The sequence below is a fragment of the Bison bison genome, unplaced genomic scaffold (assembly GCF_000754665.1).
Source record: "Bison bison bison isolate TAMUID 2011002044 unplaced genomic scaffold, Bison_UMD1.0 scf7180017856337, whole genome shotgun sequence".
NCBI lineage: Eukaryota > Metazoa > Chordata > Mammalia > Artiodactyla > Bovidae > Bison > Bison bison.
In genome coordinates this window covers 779,648-801,377 of record NW_011486910.1, presented here as the reverse complement: position 1 = coordinate 801,377, position 21,730 = coordinate 779,648, and the positions used below count along the sequence as shown (strand labels likewise).

The window sequence follows — 21,730 nt, the reverse complement described above, 5'->3', positions numbered from 1 at the left end:
CCTGGCCTTTACCAAGACCCAAGTGTGTGTTCTTTCCAGAATCCCATGGAGCCAGCTGGTGGGCAGGAGGAAGGCCGGATTTCAGAGGCAAGGAGTGATGCGGTGGAGATTTGGCGGGGGCAGGCGAGGTGCACAAGAGGTGGGGCCTGGGGGAAAGCCAGGACTGGTCTGGCCCACCTCGTCACTGGAAGCTAGGCCACGCCAGGGGCGGGGCGAAGCGGAGTTGCGGACGGAGGGAAGAAGAAGAGCAGGAGGAGGTGGGGCAGGAAAGCACCAAAGAGAAAGGAAAAGACCGGGTGCACAGAGGCACGGGGAGGCGGGGCCTGGGAAGCCGACTCGCTGGGGAAGGAGGGCGGTGCTGGCAGCTGGGAGGCAGAGCCCCCGCAGGGACCTCCGCAGACTCGGACCGCGGAAGGGGGAGCAGGCAGCGCAGCCATGTTGGAGGCGTTGGGCTCCCTGGCGGCTGCCCTCTGGGCCGCGCTCCGTCCTGGCACTGTCCTGCTGGGGGCCGTTGTCTTTCTTTTCTTAGATGATTTTCTCAAAAGGCGTCGACCAAAGAACTACCCGCCAGGGCCCCCGCCCCTGCCCTTCGTAGGCAACTTCTTCCAACTGGATTTCGACAAGGCGCACCTGTCGCTTCAGCGGGTAGGAGCGGGCGAAGGTGCCCACGCGCGTCCTGACCCTGACCTGCGGGACAGGGGCCATTCCGGGTACCGAGGGCGGGAGGCCTGGGAGGGGGCACGCTCTGGAGGCTTCCCTGGTGGCTCAGGCGGTAAATAATCTGCCTGCAGTGCAGGAACCCCAGGTTTGATCCCTGGGTGTGGAATATCCCCTGGAGAAAGAAATAGCAACCCACTCCAGTATTCTTGTCTGGAGAAGCCCATGAACAGGGAGCCTGGTGGGCTATAGTCCATGGGGTCGCAAGGAGTTGGACACTATGGAGCAATTAACAATTTCACTTTTCTGAGGCTAACGCAGGCACCCTGGTACACCCACTTTGAGCCTCTCTCTTGACCGTAGCAAGTGGCATGATTCACAGTGCTTTCTACGTGTGAAATATGGTTAACTTTTCACTGTTGAGTGTGCTAGAAAAAATATACTTTGGGGGCGGTGGTGCAGGTTTATTGTAGAAAACAAAAAGTGCCTCTCGGTCCATCTAGCTGTGGGAAAAAGTTTAACTATTGAACTGTAGCTTCTCAGGTGCCTCAGTGGTAAGAATCGGCCTGCCAAGCCGATTGGAGGAGGAATGGCAACCCACTGCAATATTCTTGCCTGAGACACCCCCAAGGACAGAGGAGCCTGGCGGGCTATAGTCCATGGGGCTGCTAAGTGTCCGACACCATTTAGGGATTCAGTAACAACAAGCACTCATCTGAAGCCTTCACATGCTGCCAGGAGCTTAGTCATCCGCATATTTTCTCTTCTGTCAGGATACAGTATGGTTCAGAACCCACTCTGCATGCTTAGTAAATGTTTTTGACTGACCAGGTGGTCCTTTATCTCTTCCGTTTCTTTTATTGGAGCCTTGAGGGTGACAGACACAATACGGTTTTAAGTCATTTAGTTGCGTCTTGTTACACATTGAGCTTCCCTGATAGCTCAATTGGTAAAGAATCCGCCTACAATGCAGGAGACCTGGGTTCAATCCCTGGGTTGGGAAGAACCCCTGGAGAAGGGAAAGGCTACCCACTCCAGTATTCTGGTCTGGAGAATTCCAGGGACTGAATAGTCCATGGGGTCGCAAAGAGTCAGACACGACTGAACGACTTTCTCTCTTCTCTGTTACGTATTACTGGGACATTCTTTTTATAGTATGATCACTTTGTCTTTTTTTTTCACATTGTTTATTTTTGGCTGCACTAGGTCTTCCTTGCTTTTGCTAGGGCCTTCTCTAGTTGCTCCAAGTGGGGACTGCTGTTGGTTGGAGTATCTGGGCTTCTCATTGTGGTGCCTTCTCTTGTTGTGGAGAACAGACTTTAGGCACAGGGCCTTCGGTGGTTGCATTTCGCTGGCTCTAAATCGTGAGCCCAGTAGTTGAGGTGCTCATGCTTAGTTGCTTGTGGAATATGGAATTTTCCCAGACCAGAGATAGAACCCATGTCCCCTGCATTGGCAGGCAGATTCTCATCCACTGCGCCCCCAGGGAAATCTCCCACTTTGTCCTTTTAACATTATTATCCTTGGTGGGGAAAGAGAGAGTGGAAGCTATACTTTCCCTGGGAGGTTCTGTTTCCCTGGTGTAAAATGATTATGAAGAAAAGAAGTGAAAGTATTAGACACTCAGTCATGTCTGAGTCTTTGCGACCCCATTGACTGTAGCCCTCCAGACGCATCCGTCCGTGGAATTCTCCAGGCAAGTATACTGGAGTGGGTTGCCAGTCCCTCCTCCATGGGATTTTCCCAACCTAGGAATCAAACCCAGGGCTTCTGCATTGAAAGCAGATTCTTTACGGTCTGAGCCACCTAAATCTTCACCACTTGTCAACCACATTGTTCCCATCCCCACAAGGTTAGAGCCCCTCATCTTTAGGTTCCTCCTTCTACAATCCACTCTCAATAACGTACTCATTTTAAAATGCCATTCCTCTGTCTAGATTTTCGTAGTGCTTCCTGCTGCTTCCCAGAGTTCATATTCCTTAGGGAGCCACATGGATCCCTTCTTGTAGCCTCTTTCCACTTTATAGTCATCTCCCCTCAGGGCTCCCTAACTGTGGCCACCCTGAATTCCATAAAATTCCTTTCATCACTCAACACTATCTCAAGAATCATCAGCTGCTTCCCTGCCTCTCAGCACAGGTACCTTCCTGACAGACAGCTCTGTGGTAAGTGGTTGTGATGATTAAATAAAAGGAATGTTCAATGTTAATGTAGCTTAATGTTGGTGCTCAGAATAGTTCAAGTTACCTAAGAATGCCTGGAGCACTTCAACACAAGCTTGTATTACAAACTCAAGTTCAAATGGAGATGGCTTCATCACTTTCTGTGAGAAACACCCAGTTGGTAGCACTAAGTGACAGGATTAGTATATAGAGTTTTAAAGCTAAGATGCTAAACCTGTACCTTTCTTTGAGAACTGTGTTGTTTAATTTCCAAGTATTGGAAGCTTTTCCTGTTTTCTTTCTGTTAGTGATTTTGCTTGAACTTGAAAGAACTGTGAGGCAAGTGGCTATATGGAGTAAAGTGGACAGTAAGTTTTTAAATGGGAGGTAACATGAGCTAAAACAAAGTGAGAAGGCAGTGAAGAAGCTGGTTGATTTGTTTGACATAAGCGGAACCTTCCTTATTTCCCCCATTTCTGAAACATTCTCCACCATAACTATATGGCTTATTATAGAAACATAAATGTGAATAACGAAAAAAATCTAACTGGACTAAGGATGGGAAGTGATAGATAAGGAGGATAAATGTATTATGAGGATATAAATTAGGCTGCTTGTAACAAAAAGATCCCAAAGTACAGTGGTGTGAGAATATTGAAATTTATTTCTCTAAACAAATAAGGTGAGATGTAGGCAGGAAGACCAGGATAGCAAGGCTGCTTTGCTCCACAAGGTTATCCAAATACTCAGTGCTTCTATCTTGCTGCTCTGGTCCCACAACCCTCAACATGTGCGATTTCTGTACCATGAAAAGGGGAAAGTGGGAGGTGGTGAGCAGCAGCTTTCCTTTAAGGACATGACCCGGAAGATGCACACATCACCACTACTCACATCCCGTTGGAAGTTAATTGGAAAGTAATGTGGCCAGTTAATCCTTAGGGAGTTCCATCACGCAGCAGAAAAGAGAGAGAATATGCTTTCTCCATGCTTTCATTTAAGGATGAGACATACAGAGCAAGTTAGAGCTCTACTTTATGCCCACCGACTAGGCACTAAATCTCTGTGCATCATTTTCTGAAAACTAGGAATACATTATAGGGTTGTTATAGGAACCAAACAAGTTTGTGAATATCAGTTTACCCCAGGGTAAACTAGCACATAGCTAATGCTTACTTCTATATCTACCCTTCTCCCCTTTTCTTCAAAAATGTATGGTAACCAACTCAAGGAAAGACCAATTGTTGATTATAAATGTGGCATCACTTGTCTGACCTGATTGCCTCATGGACTTCATTTATCCACTCTCTAGCCACTGCCCATCCATTTCTTTGTCAATACCTTATTAGAATCTTTTTGCTAAAATACACTCCCAAATATATCAATAAAAATAATTTTCTTGTTGTGTTATGGTTGCTATCACCAGAATCTTAAAGATGGGAATTTGTAATAGCCCTCATTTTATTCATTTGGAAACTGAGACAGAAGAAAGTCCTATCTGTCCCTTTGAACAAGGGCTTCCACATCCCTTCGCACACAGAGTCCATTCATTCCGCAGAGGCTCCAGTGGCCGTCTGCCAGGGACCCAGGAACAAAGTGACTTTCACATTGCTGTTCTCATTCTTCCTCACAGAAGCTTCTTTGGAGGGAAGGGAACACACAGTGCTGCTTGTGGGACTTTTGTTCCCTGTCCAGGCATTGAACCTGGATACTCAGCAGTGAAGGCCTGAGTCCTGATGTCCTGACCACTGACCCACCAGGGAATTCCCCCTTACATAAACTTTGAGGGAAGAACAGTTTTCTACCTTTTATATCTGGGAAGGTGAGGCTCATAAAAAAATGAAGTAGCTTTCCTAAGTGCTCACAGCTAGTCAACCACGGAGTTAAGATTTCCACATGTCTCCACAGCTAGTGTACTCCTCTCCATAATTCCTCTAATGAAACTTCTGTCACCTACAGCCTGCTGAGTAAGGGGACATTCTCTCCTAGTTTAGTAGATTTGATTTACTAGGAAGTCCCTGTTCCCTACCCCAGAATTCACTAAACATATCTCTGCCTTCTCTGATAAGTCACATGGGCTGAATTCTCTCTTTTCATTAGACTCTAAGATGCTTGAGGTTAGAGACCTTGTTTATTTTATCTTTATGCCTTATTCTCAGGACACATGTGCTCACCCAATTCAAGTATATTGAACATATAAATGAGGGTGTATAATGAATGTCTATGTCCTATAGTGTAGTCTAGATAAGAGCAAAAAAAAAAAATGGAAACAGGTAGACATATTTCCAACAGCTCAAGGTACACAGACAGACAAACACAGAGACTCCCCTCAATATAAGCCTCCTGCCAGCTCCACACACCCTCCATTCCAGGATTCAGAGACATATGCATACTCAACTGTGGCTCTTCTATTTTTCAGTTCGTGAAGAAATATGGAAATGTTTTTAGCGTCGATTTTGGTATATTTCGTTCCGTTCTTATAACTGGATTGCCCTTAATCAAAGAAGCCCTTGTCCACCAAGACCAAAACTTTGCCAACCGCCCCTTGATCCCTATTGAAAAACGTATCTTTAACAATAAAGGTAAGTTTCTTGAACAATGTATGTTTGCTATTCCTATGGTCCATGAAAGGGTCTCCAATAATCCCAAGGACCAGGCTCATCATATTCCTGCCCCTCTAGGAAGCTGAGTCCGCACTCAGCTTTTTTTGAAGGTACCCCCTCAGGGAACCTGGCAGGGTCAGCCCTAATGTCAAGGATTTGGGAGAAGCCATGTTTTTTCAGATGTTTCCCAGTTTCTCTTTGAAACATTTAATCTATTAACTCTATATCCATTCACTCCATGAAAGCCAGGTGTACCTAGTGCTAGGCACCAGTGATAGAACAGTGAGGATAACATACAAAATCCTTGATTGTTCTGTAACTTACATACTATTAAGAGAAACAGTGTCAATTACATTCATAATTTAAGGCCTCAGTGTTATGAAGATAAGAGCAGGGTTCACTTATTACAGGTATCTAATCTAGTCCTGAGACTCAGGAAAAACTTATGTAAGTAAATGACATTTAATAAAGTGATGAAGCAGTGCAGCAGAGGAAATAAAATGTAAAAGTTTCCAAGATGGGAAGACAGACAGTGAACTGAGGAATTGAAAGGTGGCCAGTGCGGGAAGCACAGAGATTAAATGGAGATAATGAAATGAAGATGAAGCTGCTGAGTTTGGCCAGAAATAGTTCATGCAAGTTCTTTTTAAGAATGTTGCTTTTTATCCTAATAACAATGGAGGTTCTGGATGGTTTAAGTAGAGAAAGGAACCATCATATTTATATGGTACATTTTAAAGACTTCTCTAAGCTGCAATGTCAAGAATGGAATAAAGGAAGCAAGAGACTGTTGTAGCCTTTTAGATTAGAAGAGGTGGTGGCCTAGAAGAGGGGGATGGCAAGAAATGTCAGTCCAGTAGGTTAGAGCAGGAGAGTGACTGAAGATACATGGATTTAAGCTACTCAGGAGGCAACTCCAATAGGACACGATGACCTAGACAGAGGGAGAATGAGGTGCTGAGGTACACACCCAAGTGGGTAGGTAAAGGAAAGAAGAGAGATGTGGAGGAGGACAAAGTGTTGGCTGGCCTGGGTAGGGAGTTGTATAGAGTGAATCATGAATTCAGTCATGAATATGCTGAGTGTGAAGCCGAGAGAGTCAAGCAGAGAATTGTACATGTGTCTGGAGCTGAGAGGCAGAAAATAGGTGTTTACTGTCAGTAGATGTGATTTGAAGTTTTAGAAATTGAGATTTCCTAGAAATGGAGGATAGGGTAAAAGAGAGGAAGCTTCAGATCTAGTATAGAAGATAGTTAACCTAAGGTATGATAATTTCTCTGAAGTCATAGAATTACCAGAAAATTATGGAGAGTGTGGTATCCTGGGCTACACTGGCAGAGAATGTTTCAGAAAGAAAGGATCTCATGCTGCTGACTCATTAGGATGGGGTTGAAAAGGATCCTGAATTGAACAGCAGGGAGGGCCATTTCACTAAGGTGATGGAAGTGAAAGGAGACGTTAGAAGGAGTTGAAGAGTGCTCTGGAATGAAGAAATGGGAGGACGGTGGCCTCTCCTGTCTTATAAAATCACTGAAATTCAACTGCACACACCATACAGATTGTTTTCCTTTGCCTGTGGTGTTCTTTCTGCACAGTGTCCACAGTTTGTTATCTAGGGTGATTCTTATCTTTTTAAGATATTTAAGATCTTTTCTATTTATGGGTATTGACTCCTTCTAATCCATAAGTTCATACTTGCTATGTAGCATAACTGCTGCTGCTGCTGCTAAGTCGCTTCAGTCCTAGTAATTAAATAGTCTTATGAGACAAGTAATCAAATGACAGGCTTTGGAGTCAAGCAGACTTGAATTTGAATGCCTGTTCAGCTGCTTACTCACTCTGTGACCTAGCAGAATTTCCTTTTATCTCCCATGTCTCATTTTTCTCATCATCAAAGTTAGGCTGTTGGTTTGGCCTAACGATTGTACCTACCCCAGAGAGTTTCTGTGAACACTAAATTACACAATGCATTAAAAATGCTAGCATGTCCATCATGACAAGCAATCAGTAAATTCAAGGGATTATTGCTTTGGAATTATTTCTCTGAATAGTTTTCAAGCACCTTAAAGCCCTCCTTTCCTCCATCTGGTACATTATCCTTAATGGGTCTTGTTGGCTTTTTTTAATGTTAGCTTTCTTTTCCCAGGATTGATCATGTCCAATGGCCATGTGTGGAAAGAACAAAGAAGATTTGCCCTGACAACTCTGAGGAACTTTGGTTTAGGAAAGAAGAGCTTAGAGGAACGCATTCAGGAAGAGGCTGCCTACCTCATCCAGGAAATAGGAGAGGAGAACGGTAATCAGGTCCCAGGACAGGTGCAGCGACTGTGGTTTACTCATTCACTAGTCAGATGCTGAGTTAGAGCCCATGTGCCTGTCCTGTGCCCAGCACTGTGGGACACTGAGGGAATGACAGTGGACAGCTAACCATGACCTGCCCTCGTGGGGGTCAAGAATTAAGAAGAAGAAGAAGAGGGGTATTAAAACTTACTATTGGTTTTAAATCCTGGTCATCACTTCGACTTCCCAGACATTGACTAAGTACTTGCTGTGTGTCAGACCCTGTGCAGGGGCTGTGGACACAGTCTAAGATGTGGTTCTGTAGTCAGTGTGCCGTATGTCACAGAGAGTAGGTTCTCTGGAAAATAGAAACCAATCTGAAGGCTCTATCTCTTCTCCTGCCTCCAGGACAGCCTTTCGACCCTCACTTCACAATCAACAATGCCGTTTCCAATATTATTTGCTCCATCACCTTTGGGGAGCGGTTTGACTACCAGGATGATCAGTTCCAGGAGCTACTGAGGCTGTTCGATGAGGTGATGCATCTGAGGACATCAACGTGCTGCCAGGTGAGCCCCTTCTCACTTCCTCTCTTGGATAAAGACAGTGGGCTAATGTCAGATACAGATGAGATGGTCTTCCTTTTGTTTTAGGCTAAAATGCAACCTTTGAAATTGACTTCACCACAAACTTGTTTAAAATAAATCTGTTGACTTTAGTGTTTGTGTCCCTGGTGGCTCAGATGGTAAAAAATCTACCGGCAATGTGCAAGACCTAGGTTCCATCCCTGGGTTGGGAAAATCCCCTGGAGAAGGGAATGGCAACCCACTCCAGTATTCTTGCCTGGAGAATTCATGCACAGAGGAGCCTGAGGACCTACAGTCCAAGGGGTTGCAAAGAGTCAGACACAACTGAGCTACTAACACACACACATTAAATATTTACTATCAATAAAAAACATTTCTTACGGTCATTTAAAGTACAGAATTTATGACAGACACGTATGCACTTATGTTTTTTTCCTTAAAAAACAATATCACCATCACTTTTGAGTCTCTCCTCTCCACGTTCCTCCCTAGCTCCACACCTCCATGATCCTCAGATGTGTGTTTCTGTGCCTGACTCTCCCTCAGCACATTGTTTTGATTCATTTGTTAGTTCCTCTTATTTTACTCTGCATAGTTTTCCACTTCATGAATGTGACACTGATTGTTATTCTCTTGAATAAAGGCTCGGGGGATTGATTGATAAACACATTTCTAATTAGAGGGATTTCTAATTTGAGGGATATTATGAATAAAGCGGCAATGAATATTCTTGTTTTATGCACACTCAAAGATACACATACACACACACACACTAGAGACAATTGCCATGAACAAATAGTAAAACAATGTAAGGGAATAGGAGAAGGGCCCCAGGGGTGCTGCTGATTAGAGGATACCAGGAAAGACAGGTCCAAGTAAGTGACACTTATGTGGACATGAATGAAGTACAAGGCTAGTGTTGTACAGATTTCAGACGAAGACCAATCGGATTGTATGAATAGCCAACGCAAAGGACTAAACATTATCATCCTTCAGGTTGTCACAGAGACCAAAGGGGCTGGACTAGAAAGACTAAGAGAGAGTAAGATGACAGCAAGTGATAGCAGAAGAGAGGACAGGAGGGTGAGAGGCCAGCTCATGTGGAGTCCAGATCAGGAGAAGATTTGTCGAAATGTCATGGAAAGTCAGTAAAGTATTGAGGGATAAGCAGTGAAATGATTATGCTCTCCAATGTCTTTCCAAGGATAATGAATTTCCTTCCGGGTCCCCAGCATACACTCTTTAGTAAATGGGAGAAACTGAAAATGTTTATGCTGGTGTGATTAGAAAACCACAAGAGAGACTAGAATCCTGCTGAAGCAAGAGACTTCATTGATGCTTATGATGAAATGATTTATTAAACTGTTAAAGGGTTCCTCTGGCACCTCAGTGGAAAATCAACTGGGAAGGGGGTTAAGGAGAGAATCAAGGGAAATGGTGGAGGCTTTACAGCATCCAGGTGAGAAATGTTGGTGCTTTGTACTAGAATGACAAATACATTGAGTAGTGAGAAGTGGTCTGAAATTGGTTGTATTTTGGAAGAAGTGCTAAAATACTTTGCCAAGAGAAAAGAGGATTGAGACAGAGAAGATGAATCAAGGGTAACTCAAAGGGTTAAGTGTAAGCAAAGAAAATATAGATAACGATACAATAGTTTCTTAGTCTTCAAGAGTGGAAAACTGGCACCCCCTTGTCTTCATGACTGTTCTGTTTTCTCCGTCAGCTCTACAATATCTTTCCAAGGATAATGAGTTTCCTTCCGGGTCCCCAGCATGCACTCTTTAGTAAATGGGAGAAACTGAAAATGTTTATTGCTGGTGTGATTGAAAACCACAAGAGAGACTGGAATCCTGCAGAAGCAAGAGACTTCATTGATGCTTATCTGCAGGAAATAGAAAAGGTGAGAGAACCTAAGTGTTTTCCTGAGTAGTGTTCTTAAAGAACAAGTGAAAGGATTCTGGTTTCTTATGCTTCTGTGACAAATCAAACTTAGGGGCTTAAATAGACCCACATTTATCAAGGCAAGGTGTTGGCAGGGCTGGCTCCTTCAGTGGCTCTAGGGCAGAATTATTGACTGACTTCTCCAGCGTCTCGAGGCTGCTTGTACTCCATGACTCAGGGCCCCTTCCTCCACCTTCCAAACCATTGATATATCTTCTTCTCTGCCACCATCCTCATGTGGTCTCTTTACGTTCTTCTTGCCTCCTCTTATAGAGACTCTTGTGATTATAATTGAAACACTGGGATGATCCAGGATAATCTTCCCACAAAAGTGGACAATTTTTATGGCTCATTTTTCAGCCCACCACAGGGGAAGGATATAGAGATTAGAAATATCATTAGCTTAGAATTGATGATACAATTAGAAATAAAAATATTAGTGTAAGAGTAATTGACTTGAGGTCTTTGAAAAGCCCAAACAACTGCCTTTTCATTGTTCAGTCTCTGTCTTCTACCTGAGTCTGAAGTGCCTGTGCACAAAAGGATGAAGAACCATTGTTTCACTATTACTTGGGCCAATGCCCAGTCTCTCGCCCCTTTCTTTAGCTCCCTAGTACAGAACACAAGTGAAGCTGAGGCAGAGGCCAGAGTTAAGCCTCAAGTGGAGGGACATGTGCCTCTTCCCACATCCTCATATCATCCACTTTCCAATATTATATAGGAGAAGCAAGAGAAAGGCCAGTTTGGATGTATATCATTTAACATAGTGAACCCCCTGGTTAATACTCATCACTGCATCAGTGTTATCATTTTTGTCTCATTAGATTGTTCATTCCTTCTCCTGGAGTTAAAAGAATGGTGCATTTTTCCCCCATCTCCTCTCTTAGTTCACCTTACTCTTACAACATAGATAGAGGCACTGATTCTTCCTGAGAGAAAGAGACTTCACTTGCTATGAGGTGTGCAGATGTGGGATCACACACAGAGCCACATGGACACACTGAAGCTCCTGGAGGACGGTGGTAAAGACGCTGGGGTGCCATGAGGAATGACTGTTAGAATTAGAGAAGTTTAACTGGGGTGATGCGAGAATTGTTGTACTTTAGAGAAATGCATTTTATTCTTTCTGGTATCAATACAAACAGTTGTTGAAAATTTGTTATGTGCCCTTTCTACTCACATAATCTACAGTATAACTTTCAGGGGTGAGTGTTATTATTTCTATTTTACGTATCAGGAAAGTGAAACATAGACAGGCTGATAAGTTTGAGGTTTAGTAACCTGGCCAAGTTGTACAGATAGTGAATGATGTGGCCAATATTGGAACTCAAGACTGTTTTTCAAATGTAATAATAGATTCTCCCAAGTTATAGAAGTAAAATAAATTTATTGTCTCAATTTTCATCCACCAGAGCTAACAGAAGATTCTAGCACTTGGGGCAGGAGGATGCTAATTATATTGGAGTAATAAGTCTCTGCCTCCTGAGATGACCAAAGGGAAAGCCATTTCTCCTGGAGAGGGAGTGGTCTCTCCTCCCATGTTCTGTCTAGGATGAAGCCCCCTATGTTGTGGCCACTAAGAACAGTCTCAATAAACCAATAATCACTGTGCTTTCTAGCATAAGGGCAATGCTACTTCATGTTTCCATGAAGAAAACCTTATCTATAATACCCTGGACCTCTTCTTTGCTGGAACAGAGACAACTTCAACCACCTTGCGGTGGGGACTGCTCTACATGGCCTTGTATCCTGAAATCCAAGGTGAGCACATCAGAGGGTAGGCCTGGGTCAGGTCAGAATACTTCCCTAAATTAGTTCATGTCAATCTCAGTATTCCTAAAGAGTGCTATTTGATTTATCCTCACTATTAAGAAGAGGAACCCGAGGCTCAAAGAGCTTCCGAAACTCACAGCAGGAATGTTGTCCAGCAAGAATTTGCCACCAGATTTGTCTCACACCAGGGTCTACTTCCTACTCATATAACCTCCCTGAAGAGCTAGTCTGGAGAACCTAAAATAGCCATTTTGATCCTGGTTATTCCATTCCTTAGCTTAATCAGGCTTAAGAAAAGTTATGGAATACTAGAATAATACAACCTCCTCTTATTTTCCAGAAAAAGTCCAAGCTGAGATTGATAGGGTGCTTGGCCAATCTCAGAAACCAAGCATGGCCGCGCGAGAGTCCATGCCCTACACCAACGCTGTCATCCACGAGGTGCTGAGAATGGGAAACATCCTCCCTCTGAACGTGCCCCGGGAGGTGGCAGTGGACACCACCCTGGCTGGATACCACCTGCCCAAGGTAGTTAGGGCCTCTCTCATAGCCTCAGGTCTCCAAGTTCATATTTGTAAATGGTTGGAGTCTCAATAGGAAATGTGACGTGTTTTCATGTCTTAGGGAAGCACTTAAATAGGGAGAGAGAGATATTAATATTATTGCTGATGTAATAGTAGAATTTTTTTTTTCTTGTGGGGTTTTTAGAACGTTAGTTCAAAAAAACGTTAATAGGTGTTGTGGGAAAGTAAGGGGATTCCTAGGTCAAACATGTTTAGGCAAAGATTTGCTGTTTTAGATTTGAGATATCTCAGTGTTTTAATATGTGATGTGCATTGTTAATTCCTGTGGGGAGACAGCAGGCAGCAATTCTCAGTCAGACTTTGCCGTGAGGTCCTTTTCTTTGCCTTGGGAGAGCTTCTCACAGGATATGGACCTGCCACATGTATGTTGGAAAATTCTGCTTCACAATCCTGGTGGTTTAGAATATTGAAATATGAATAAATATTTGAGACCATCTTAAATCACTTTAAAGTGATTTGAACCAAAGTGAACCAAAATCACTTTAAAGTGATGGTTCTAACATAATGTCCCCAAACGTATTTTTCCAGCTCTGATGTACACCCTCTTGATGGGACTGCATCACAAGGGGAAACAATCCAAGTCTGTGTAGTACTAAATATCAGAAAAGGAGAGAAAGGAACGTGTGCTTTTTAAGCAGTAATTATGTGGCATTGGTCTTCCCTGGTGGCTCAGACTGTAAAGAATCTGCCTGCAATGCAGGAGACCCACATTTGATCCCCGGGTCGGGAAGATCCCCTGGAGAAGGGAATGACAGCCCGCTCCAGTATTCTTGCCTGGAGACTCCCATGGAGAGAGTAGCCTGGCGGGCTGCAGTCCATGGGGTTGCACAGAGTCGGACACGGCTGAGCGACAAGCACACACACACCATGTGCCACTGGCTGCTCAGGCTCTCTCAGAACATCTGCATCGGTCCTCAGAATAATTTTGTTATCCTCATTTTACAAATTGGAACTTCAGGCTGAGAGAGTTACTAGTCTTTTAAAGACTTCTCAACTACAAAATGACCACAGTTGGGTTCCAGAAACAGAGATTTTCTGATTCCCAGGCTCATCTTTTTCTGTTCTACACCAAGTTCTCTCCTCAGGGGTTACTTTACTTTGCCTTTAAAAAAGTCTCCCTGCAATTATTCTCTGTGGGGCCCTGTCCTCACAAAGGCAATTCTGCTCTCATTCTGCCCACCACTCTTAGGACCTCAGCAGACAGCTCTCCTGTGCCCCCGAGTGCCCTCTCTGCACACTGCGCATTCACAGTTCTTTCCTTTCTCACCCCTTGGTCCATCTCTGTGGATCCATTGCAGTTTGTCTGAGTTCCTCTGTGTGTGGAACCTGGGGCTGATATCAAGGCAGAACAGTAGGAACTTCCCCATTGCGTTCCCCTTTGTCCCCATCCTGCAGAGCTGGGAAAAGCAGCTATTCCTGCAATGATTGCGTTTACTATTCTCTTGCTGATTGACCATTTTGTGGGTGAAATCTGAAGTCTAAATGACTTCACAGGTTATCTTTGTATATTCATACCAATTAATTTAGTTCCCGATAACCATTCTAAGTCAATAGACTGGTTATAACAAGTTTTCTTTTCTGATGTAACATTCTGCAGGCCCAGAAAGCCAAGTAAAACTGAGTTTTAATAGCAGCTCGAATAATCACCCTGAGGGGTGGCATGCGCAGTGCTTCTCCACCCTTCTCTCAGCCCCAAGCGGAGGAGTTCTGAAGCGTTGGCTTCCAGGCCTCTGCAAGCAACCCTCTAGGAGCAAGTGATACTAGACTAAATGCAGAGGAAAAGAAGATAGGGCATTGGGTGCTGAGGATAGGCAGGTACTTGCTGAAGGATACACGATGAGAATGCTCCTCAAATTGGGTTAAACTTAGGTCACAGAAAGCTAGGTCCTGGTTGATTAGCTCACAATGGTGTAGTAGAAGGACTTGAACTTAACCTTCTTATGCAAACACAAAAAACACAGATATCTTCTGAACAACCACTGACCAAAAAAAAAAGGAAACCTACCAGAAAAGATACCCTACATCCAAAGATGAAGAAGCCACAGCAAGATGGCACGATTAGGATAAAGTCAAGTCCCATACTCACTGGGTGGGCGGTGCGCAAACAGGAAGCCCATTACGTCACAGAAATTCTGCCACAGAAGTGGAAGCCCTGAGCCCCATGTCAAGTGCCCCAGCCTGGGGGTCTAACAACAGGAGGAAGTGCCCCCACAGAACCTAGCTTTGAAGACCAGCAGGGTTTGATTGCTGGAATTCCACAGGACTGGGGGTAACAGAAGCGCCACTCTTGGAGGGCACACACAAGGTGGTGTGCACCCCAGGACCCAGGGGAAAAAAGCAGTGACCTCGTAAGAGGCTGGACCAGACCTACCTGCTAGTATTGGAGGGTGTCCTCGAAAGGCGGGGGGCAGCTGTGGCTCACAGCAGGGACAAACACTGGTAACTCCAGCAAGTACTCATTGGCATGAAGATACCCAGAGGCTGCCATGCAAAACCGCATGGAAGGGAGTGGGGACAAATGACAGATTGAGAAATTGAAAGAGGCTGGATGTAGTGGGAGTGCAGGTAGAAGGACAGTGGCTCCAACAGGGCAGGTGATGTGTCCTTAATCTGAGAGTGATGGGAGCTCTTGAAGGCTGTCTGTCAAGTGCCAGGTATGGTGGGTGGACAGGACTAACATGATTAAATCATGTCCAGAGCTAACTCTGCTTTCATTGTGTTGAGAACATTGAAGGGGAAGAGAGGATATAGAGTTGTAGTCAGAGCTACTGTAGGAATGTGTGGACAGCCAAGGTAGTACCTTGGACGTGGCAGTGGACATAATGCAGGTGACAGAATCAAGAGAAATTTCAAGTAAAATTGACCAGCCTGCCTGAAGGACTGGATGAAGGCAAAAAGGGGGAAAGGGAGGCACTAAGGAGGACTCCTGGGTTTCTTGCTGTGTATCAAAAAGGATAGTGGTTCCTTCCACTGGGTGACCTGATTCTATCATTAAACCTTCTGTGGAATGTGCTAGATAATGGAGGGAGAAACTTAGACAAATGAGACATTTTTGTTATACAAACGGCCATAGTTACCACTTCACTGAGCAGCTGGGTTGATTTTGGTCCAGAACTGCCTGCCCACTGTCACATGGTTCATACCTGTTGCATACATGTTCATTGATTCATACGTGTTCCCTCCCAAGATCAACACTGAAAGGTCCCTGCAGAGATGCATTCTGCACTAAGAGTAGTCATACTTCCCCAATCAAATTCCCAAAAGACAATTCCAGTCCACAATTTTAAGCTGACCCATGACAAAGAGCTGAGTCGCAGGGGCTGGGCTCTGAAGTAACTGGGTTGGGGAGTTTGAGGGAGTTTGGGGTGCCATCAGCATTGATGTAGGAGACCGGGGGGCTGCTGCCCCATCCCACACGCGTGCTGTGTGTGTCATGAGTCTTTTCTGCCTTCTCCAGGGCACCATGGTCACGACCAACCTGACTGCACTGCACAGGGACCCTGCAGAGTGGGCCACCCCTGACACATTCAATCCAGAGCATTTTCTGGAGAATGGGCAGTTTAAAAAAAGGGAATCCTTTCTGCCTTTTTCAATAGGTGAGTAGAAAAAATTAGGAGTGCGGGAACCCAGAGTCTCTCTCTCTTTACCCTTCCCTACTCTTCTCCTTGTGAGGCTTTGCTTTAGTTGGAATGTCTCTAGATCGCCCTGCCCAGCGGGACTCACTCTTGCTGCGATTACATCTTAGGAGTCCCTGGGTGGAGCATCACGAGGACTCATGCCCTTGCTTCCTAAGCCCTGGCTTGACTCTGGTGGAGATTTCACCATCAAGTTGTTCTGTCCCCAGAACACCAGAGACAGAAGCTTAGCCTCTGCCTGTTACCCACAAAGAAGGTTAGAACCTCACCATCTTCATAGAGCTTTAAGTTCCATGATCCTTTTAGGGCTGCCCACTCACAAAACTAAAGCTATTTTCTAAGAAAGAGGTTGGAGGAGGTTCCGGTAAAGGGGCCGCTTCCTTATCATTATGGGCATCACAAGTGACTCTGGGTGCCATGGACTTAAGCAGATGAGGTTCTACTCTATCCGTTTTCTGATGAGGTCCCTTTGCCTTTCTAAATTCTAATAACCCTTTAAAAATCTAGTTAATACATTTACATGGTGCACAACTTGAAATGTACAAAAGAGAATGCAGACAAAACGCTTTCTCTCATGTTTCCCAGCCTGCCTGTTAAAAAAGGGTGTTTTAACTCATAACAACGTAAAATGAGTAGCAAAAGTCTCCATATATACCAGATAACGAGTTAAGTATGTTGCTGACATCGTTTCAAATAAATTCCCAAATCCTTAATTCTATAAATGTTTCCTAAGCACTTATTTTGTGTCAAGCATTCAGCCTGGAGGATATGACAATGATTAGGTAGCGGGGGAAAAAACAATGCAACTCTCATGGACCACGTGTTGTAGTGTAACCTTACATGGTTCAAATTCCTGTCACCACATTGGGGTTAAGGAAGGAAACTGAAGCTTAGAAGGGCCAACTGTGGTATCTACAGTAATAAAGCTCATAGAAGCAGAGCTAGAACTCAGTGTTGAACATGTTTATCAAATACTGAAGCCTGTGCTCTTCCTAGCAGTGTGTTCTTTAAAAAGTAACTAAATGCTAGTGAGTTAACACTCTGAAATTCATAGTAGTTTTCTAATCATTAATTTAAATTAAATATAGATTGATTATCTGCAACAGTATAATTTTGCTGATCATGACACAAAGGCACAGTAAGGGAGGGACTGGAATTTGAACCCACGTAGACGTGATGCAGAGCCCAGGTTTCCTGCTGTAGGACTCTGTCCTGCGTGTATCTAGACTGATTCTAATTAGATCTTCTGTGTCTTTCTCACTCTCATTCTATGCTACCATTGCTCATTTTGACAAGTCACTTTTCAACATGAAAGCAGACATGAGATGTAGGAAAACCTTTCAGTCTTCCTGTCTACAAGAGCTTCCAATTTCCTATTATAGTACAAAGCTTCAGGTGCTTTATTTAAGTATGAAATTATTCTCGCCTCACTGGTTTTGTTGTTATTGCTGTTTTTATTCAAAGTTGTATCATACTCTTCTAATTATAGATTTCATTGGCAAGCAAATTGTTTTATTTACTACTTTGCTAATGCTAAGTCACTTCAGTCATGTCCGACTCTGTGTGACCCCATAGACGGCAGCCCACCAGGCTCCGCAGTCCCTGGGATTCTCTAGGCAAGAACACTGGAGTGGGTTGCCATTTCCTTCTCCAACGCATGAAAGAGAAAAGTGAAAGTGAAGTCGCTCAGTCGTGTCCGACTCTTAGCGACCCCATAGACTGCAGCCTACCAGGCTCCTCTGTCCATGGATTTTCCAGGCAAGAGTACTGGAGTGGGGTGCCATTGCCTTCTCCGATTTGCTACTTACAAAAACCCAATTATTAGCAGTTAAAGGGATCAGTATCTAACTTGCAATATAAGGAAATTAGGATTCAGAGAAAGTTGTTTCTCATCCAAGGTCATCTGCCCAAGGAATTGGCAGAAAAGGGCCAAAGACTCAAGTTTCTGGTTTCTTTTTAAATTTTTATTGATGTATAGTTGATTTACATTATTGTATTAGTTTCAAGTGTACAGAAAAGTGGTTCCGTTATACATACATTTATATCTTTTTTCCTACTTTTTTTCCCCTTACTGATTATTACAAAATATTTAGTATAGTTCCCTGTGCTATACAGTAGGTCCTTGGTGGTTATATTTAAGTTCTGATCTAGTGCTCTTGCTAACACAATTAGAACGTTACTTATTTTCCTAAAGTAACTTCCATTTTAAGATTCACTGAGTTCCTATTTATATATATTGATCATTATATTACTACATAATAAAGTCAAGAACTCAGTTACTTAAAATAATATGTATTATTGCTCCCAAGTCTACAATTGAGCCTGGGAGCTCGACTGATCTTAGCTGGGCTTCCTTGCCTGTTTGGAAGGTCAACTGGCTGAAGGCTGATCTAAGATGACCCTGGCTGGGACAACAGGGCTCTTTTCTAGGTTTTTTCCCTCCAGCAGGTTAGCCCAGCTGGTGTACTTGTGGAAGATATGACCACAGGTGGGAGAACAGAAGCACACAGTGCCTCCAAAAGGCCTAGCTGGGAACTAGTGACCATCACTGCGACTGCATTCTGCTGCCCATGCAGATTATAGCCCCAGTTCAAAGGAAAGGGAAAACAGCACAATTTGGGGGAAAGAGCTATGAATCACATTGCAAATGATGGGGGTACAGGGAGAGGGTAGAACTTGGAGCCACTGTTGCAATCAAGAGTTCTCACAAGCTGTCTTTCTGCCTAAGAGTCAAATCTAGAAAAGGCAAGCATTTTGGGGATACTCTCAGCTATTACAGAATGAGGGCTAGCTGAACACAGCAGAATATAGAAACCTGAAAAATGCACTGAGTCACAAAGTCAACACAGCTGTCAGGTTTTTCGCACCCCACTCCCATCTTCGGGGCACTGTTGGTTTGCCTCATTCTTGATCCAGCACTTTGTAAAGAAAACTTCCTTGAAGGAATGGGATGCGGAAAGCTCCATCCCTTCTCTTGGAAAGACGATCAGGTGTGGAATTAGGAGGTATGCACAGTCAACTATTATTGCAAACTTGTATTTTCTTCATGTAAGGTTTTCCCCTTTGATCCAACAAAACAGCAAACAACTTGAAAAGCAAGAGGCTGAATCCTCATTTTCAAAAAGAAATAATTGGATCATAGGAGATAAGATTAGAAAGATCTTTTTTCAAAAGCCCTAGGCCAGTTCTCTCATTCCTAGTGAGGCAATTGACCTGGTTAGTGATGGCCAGCTAGTGGAAGCACCAAGGAGAAGGCTATGTTTCCCGTAGTCCAGGATGAAGACTTGAAGTAAAGTAGCCCTACTTTTCATGGTTTATAAATCATGTCTCCTGTCTTACTGGTATCCTTTCCCAGCCACATACTGTGGGTAGGAGAAAGATTACTTCACAAGTTTGACAAGTGAGAATTGTTTATGTCAGTGAGAATAAAGGATTTACTCATAGCCCAGAGCTGGGTACTGATGGGACCAGTACTGTAACACTGGTTCCTGACTCTGTGGGTCCAATTTTGCCACAATATCTGAATTCTTCTAGAAAAATCTTGGGTATTTACAATACAACTGATTTGGTATCGTTTGAACCAATTTTTTCATTGTTCCATTAGTGATGGATAAAGAAATCAGAATGAGAGGAACAGAAATGATTAGATGTGTGCTGGTGGGAAGCACAGAAACAGAATTATATAAAAATGGCATAATTCTGAAGCATATTTTGATTTATTAAACACTTTTGCAGCTACTCTCTGATTTTATTTCCTCAACAAGTGGTTTCAGGCAAAGGACAAAATGGAAGCATGCTACATTGCTGCTTTCCAAGAATATTTCATTACTTGGGGAAACACGAAAAAGCAGCACCCAGAATTAACTACAGAGAGTCATGCCAGTGAGGGTGTACAGCAGAATCTTTTCAAAGACAGATAGGCAATATGTCAAAATGTTAACAAGGGTTTTGTCTGGATTATAGGATTACAGACATCTTTTATATTTTTCACACATTTTCTTCATTTTTCCAGTAAACATGCATTACTTAGGGAGAAAGTAAGTTATGAAAACACCCACAAGAGAGATGGTGGTAGAGCCCTGTGTGGAGTCAGGGAGGAAAACATCATGAAGGGGAAGGGGTGAGGGAAGCCTGGAGCAGGTGAACACAGGTGGGATGAGATGGAGTCTTACTTCTGTCCTATGGGCAGTGGGAGTGGGGCCCTATGGCAGTGAGATTCCCAGTTATTAAGGCAGGAAACCTGCCATAGGGAAAAGTGCCTCCTGCTTGAGAAACTTTGACATTCATTTGCTTATACTTTTCATCAGTCTTCTTCTGAAAATTGAAAAAAAAATGCAAAATTTTGCTTTTTGTCTGCTTTTGTCCTTATCATTTGCTAATGGATTTTTGAAAGACTTTTGACTTGACGACATTTGTAGGTCAACCCAACCCCTCGCTTGTTTCATCCACACCCTGTACCTTCGTCCTGTGCCTCACCAGTCTGATCCTTGAAGGCAATGGAGTGTGTGATTGTGGAATGAACTCGCTGGACTTAGGTTACACCAGGTGGTTGTGATCAAATAAACAGTGCATAAAGGCCCAGGACCAGGCAGGCCCTCACTTTGCTCAGGTTTTACAAGATGTGGTGGAAGATTTCCATCCTTTCCGGACACAGATACCATCTGAGGAGGTAACTCATCTTATATTTTTGTCTTTTAGGAAAGCGGATGTGCCTTGGAGAACAGTTGGCCAGGACTGAGTTGTTTATTTTCTTTACTTCACTTCTGCAAAAATTTACTTTCAGGCCTCCAGAGAATGAGAAGCTGAGCCTGAAGTTCAGAATGAGCATGACCCTCTCCCCACTCAGCCACCGCCTCTGTGCTATTCCTAGGGTGTGATATTGCAGGGAAGGGGAGGAAAGCTGGAAGAATGGGCATGTCCCCTCAAGGCAGGGGCCCTGCTCAGAAATGAGGGAGCTCCATCCAGAGCCTCTAGGACAGGTCACAGGAGCTGGACTCAGACGGAACTGGATCCAAACCTCAGCTTTGTCATCTTCAGTGGAGCCTTAGGAAATCAGTTACTTTGTGAGTGATTTGCCATTTCATCTAGGAGATTTAATCAATCTTGAGCACGCTTTGGAAGGACTGATGCTGAAACTGAAGCTCCAATACTCTGGCCACCTGATGCCAACGACTGATTCATTGGAAAAGACCCTGATGCTGGGAAAGAGTCAGGGCAGGAGGAGAAGAGGGCGGCAGAGGATGAGATGGTTGGATGGCATCACCAATTCAATGGACATGAACTTGGGCAAACTCTGGGAGATGGTGAGGGACAGGTGTAAAGTACGGAGTTAGAGTAGATGAGGTTCAGAAAAAGAATGAGACTGGCACTCTACAGGAACAGATCACCTTTAATGAGGCGAGAAGGGGCAGCAGTCAGATTAGCGAGCTGCTTCACTTATCTAAGAAAAGAGTAAGTATATATAGGCATGTATGTAGAAAGCCCCCTTAAGGGGGCCTGTTCTTCTCCAAG

The 21,730-nt window shown here is 43.9% G+C and overlaps 1 protein-coding gene across 1 annotated transcript; it reads left to right on the top strand.

Annotated features, from left to right (window-relative positions):
* The first annotated feature begins 218 nt into the window (after positions 1–218).
* On the top strand, positions 219–21,402 carry LOC105002593 (cytochrome P450 2J2-like). The gene is made up of 9 exons (XM_010859296.1): positions 219–645; positions 5,236–5,398; positions 7,566–7,715; positions 8,108–8,268; positions 10,010–10,186; positions 11,847–11,988; positions 12,341–12,528; positions 16,042–16,180; positions 20,918–21,402. Exons 1-9 carry the CDS (start codon positions 436–438, stop codon positions 21,094–21,096), a joined length of 1,509 nt encoding a protein of 502 aa, XP_010857598.1. The 5' UTR covers positions 219–435; the 3' UTR covers positions 21,097–21,402.
* The last annotated feature ends 328 nt before the right edge of the window (positions 21,403–21,730 follow it).

What these genes read in the sequence shown, in the direction of transcription:
- LOC105002593 (XM_010859296.1), top strand. Translation starts at nt 436, where the DNA reads ATGTTGGAGGCGTTGGGCTCCCTGGCGGCTGCCCTCTGGGCCGCGCTC. An exon ending in CTTGTATCCTGAAATCCAAG is followed by an intron (nt 11,989 to 12,340) that starts GTGAGCACATCA and finishes CTTATTTTCCAG; the next exon opens with AAAAAGTCCAAGCTGAGATT. An exon ending in CTTTCTGCCTTTTTCAATAG is followed by an intron (nt 16,181 to 20,917) that starts GTGAGTAGAAAA and finishes TTTGTCTTTTAG; the next exon opens with GAAAGCGGATGTGCCTTGGA.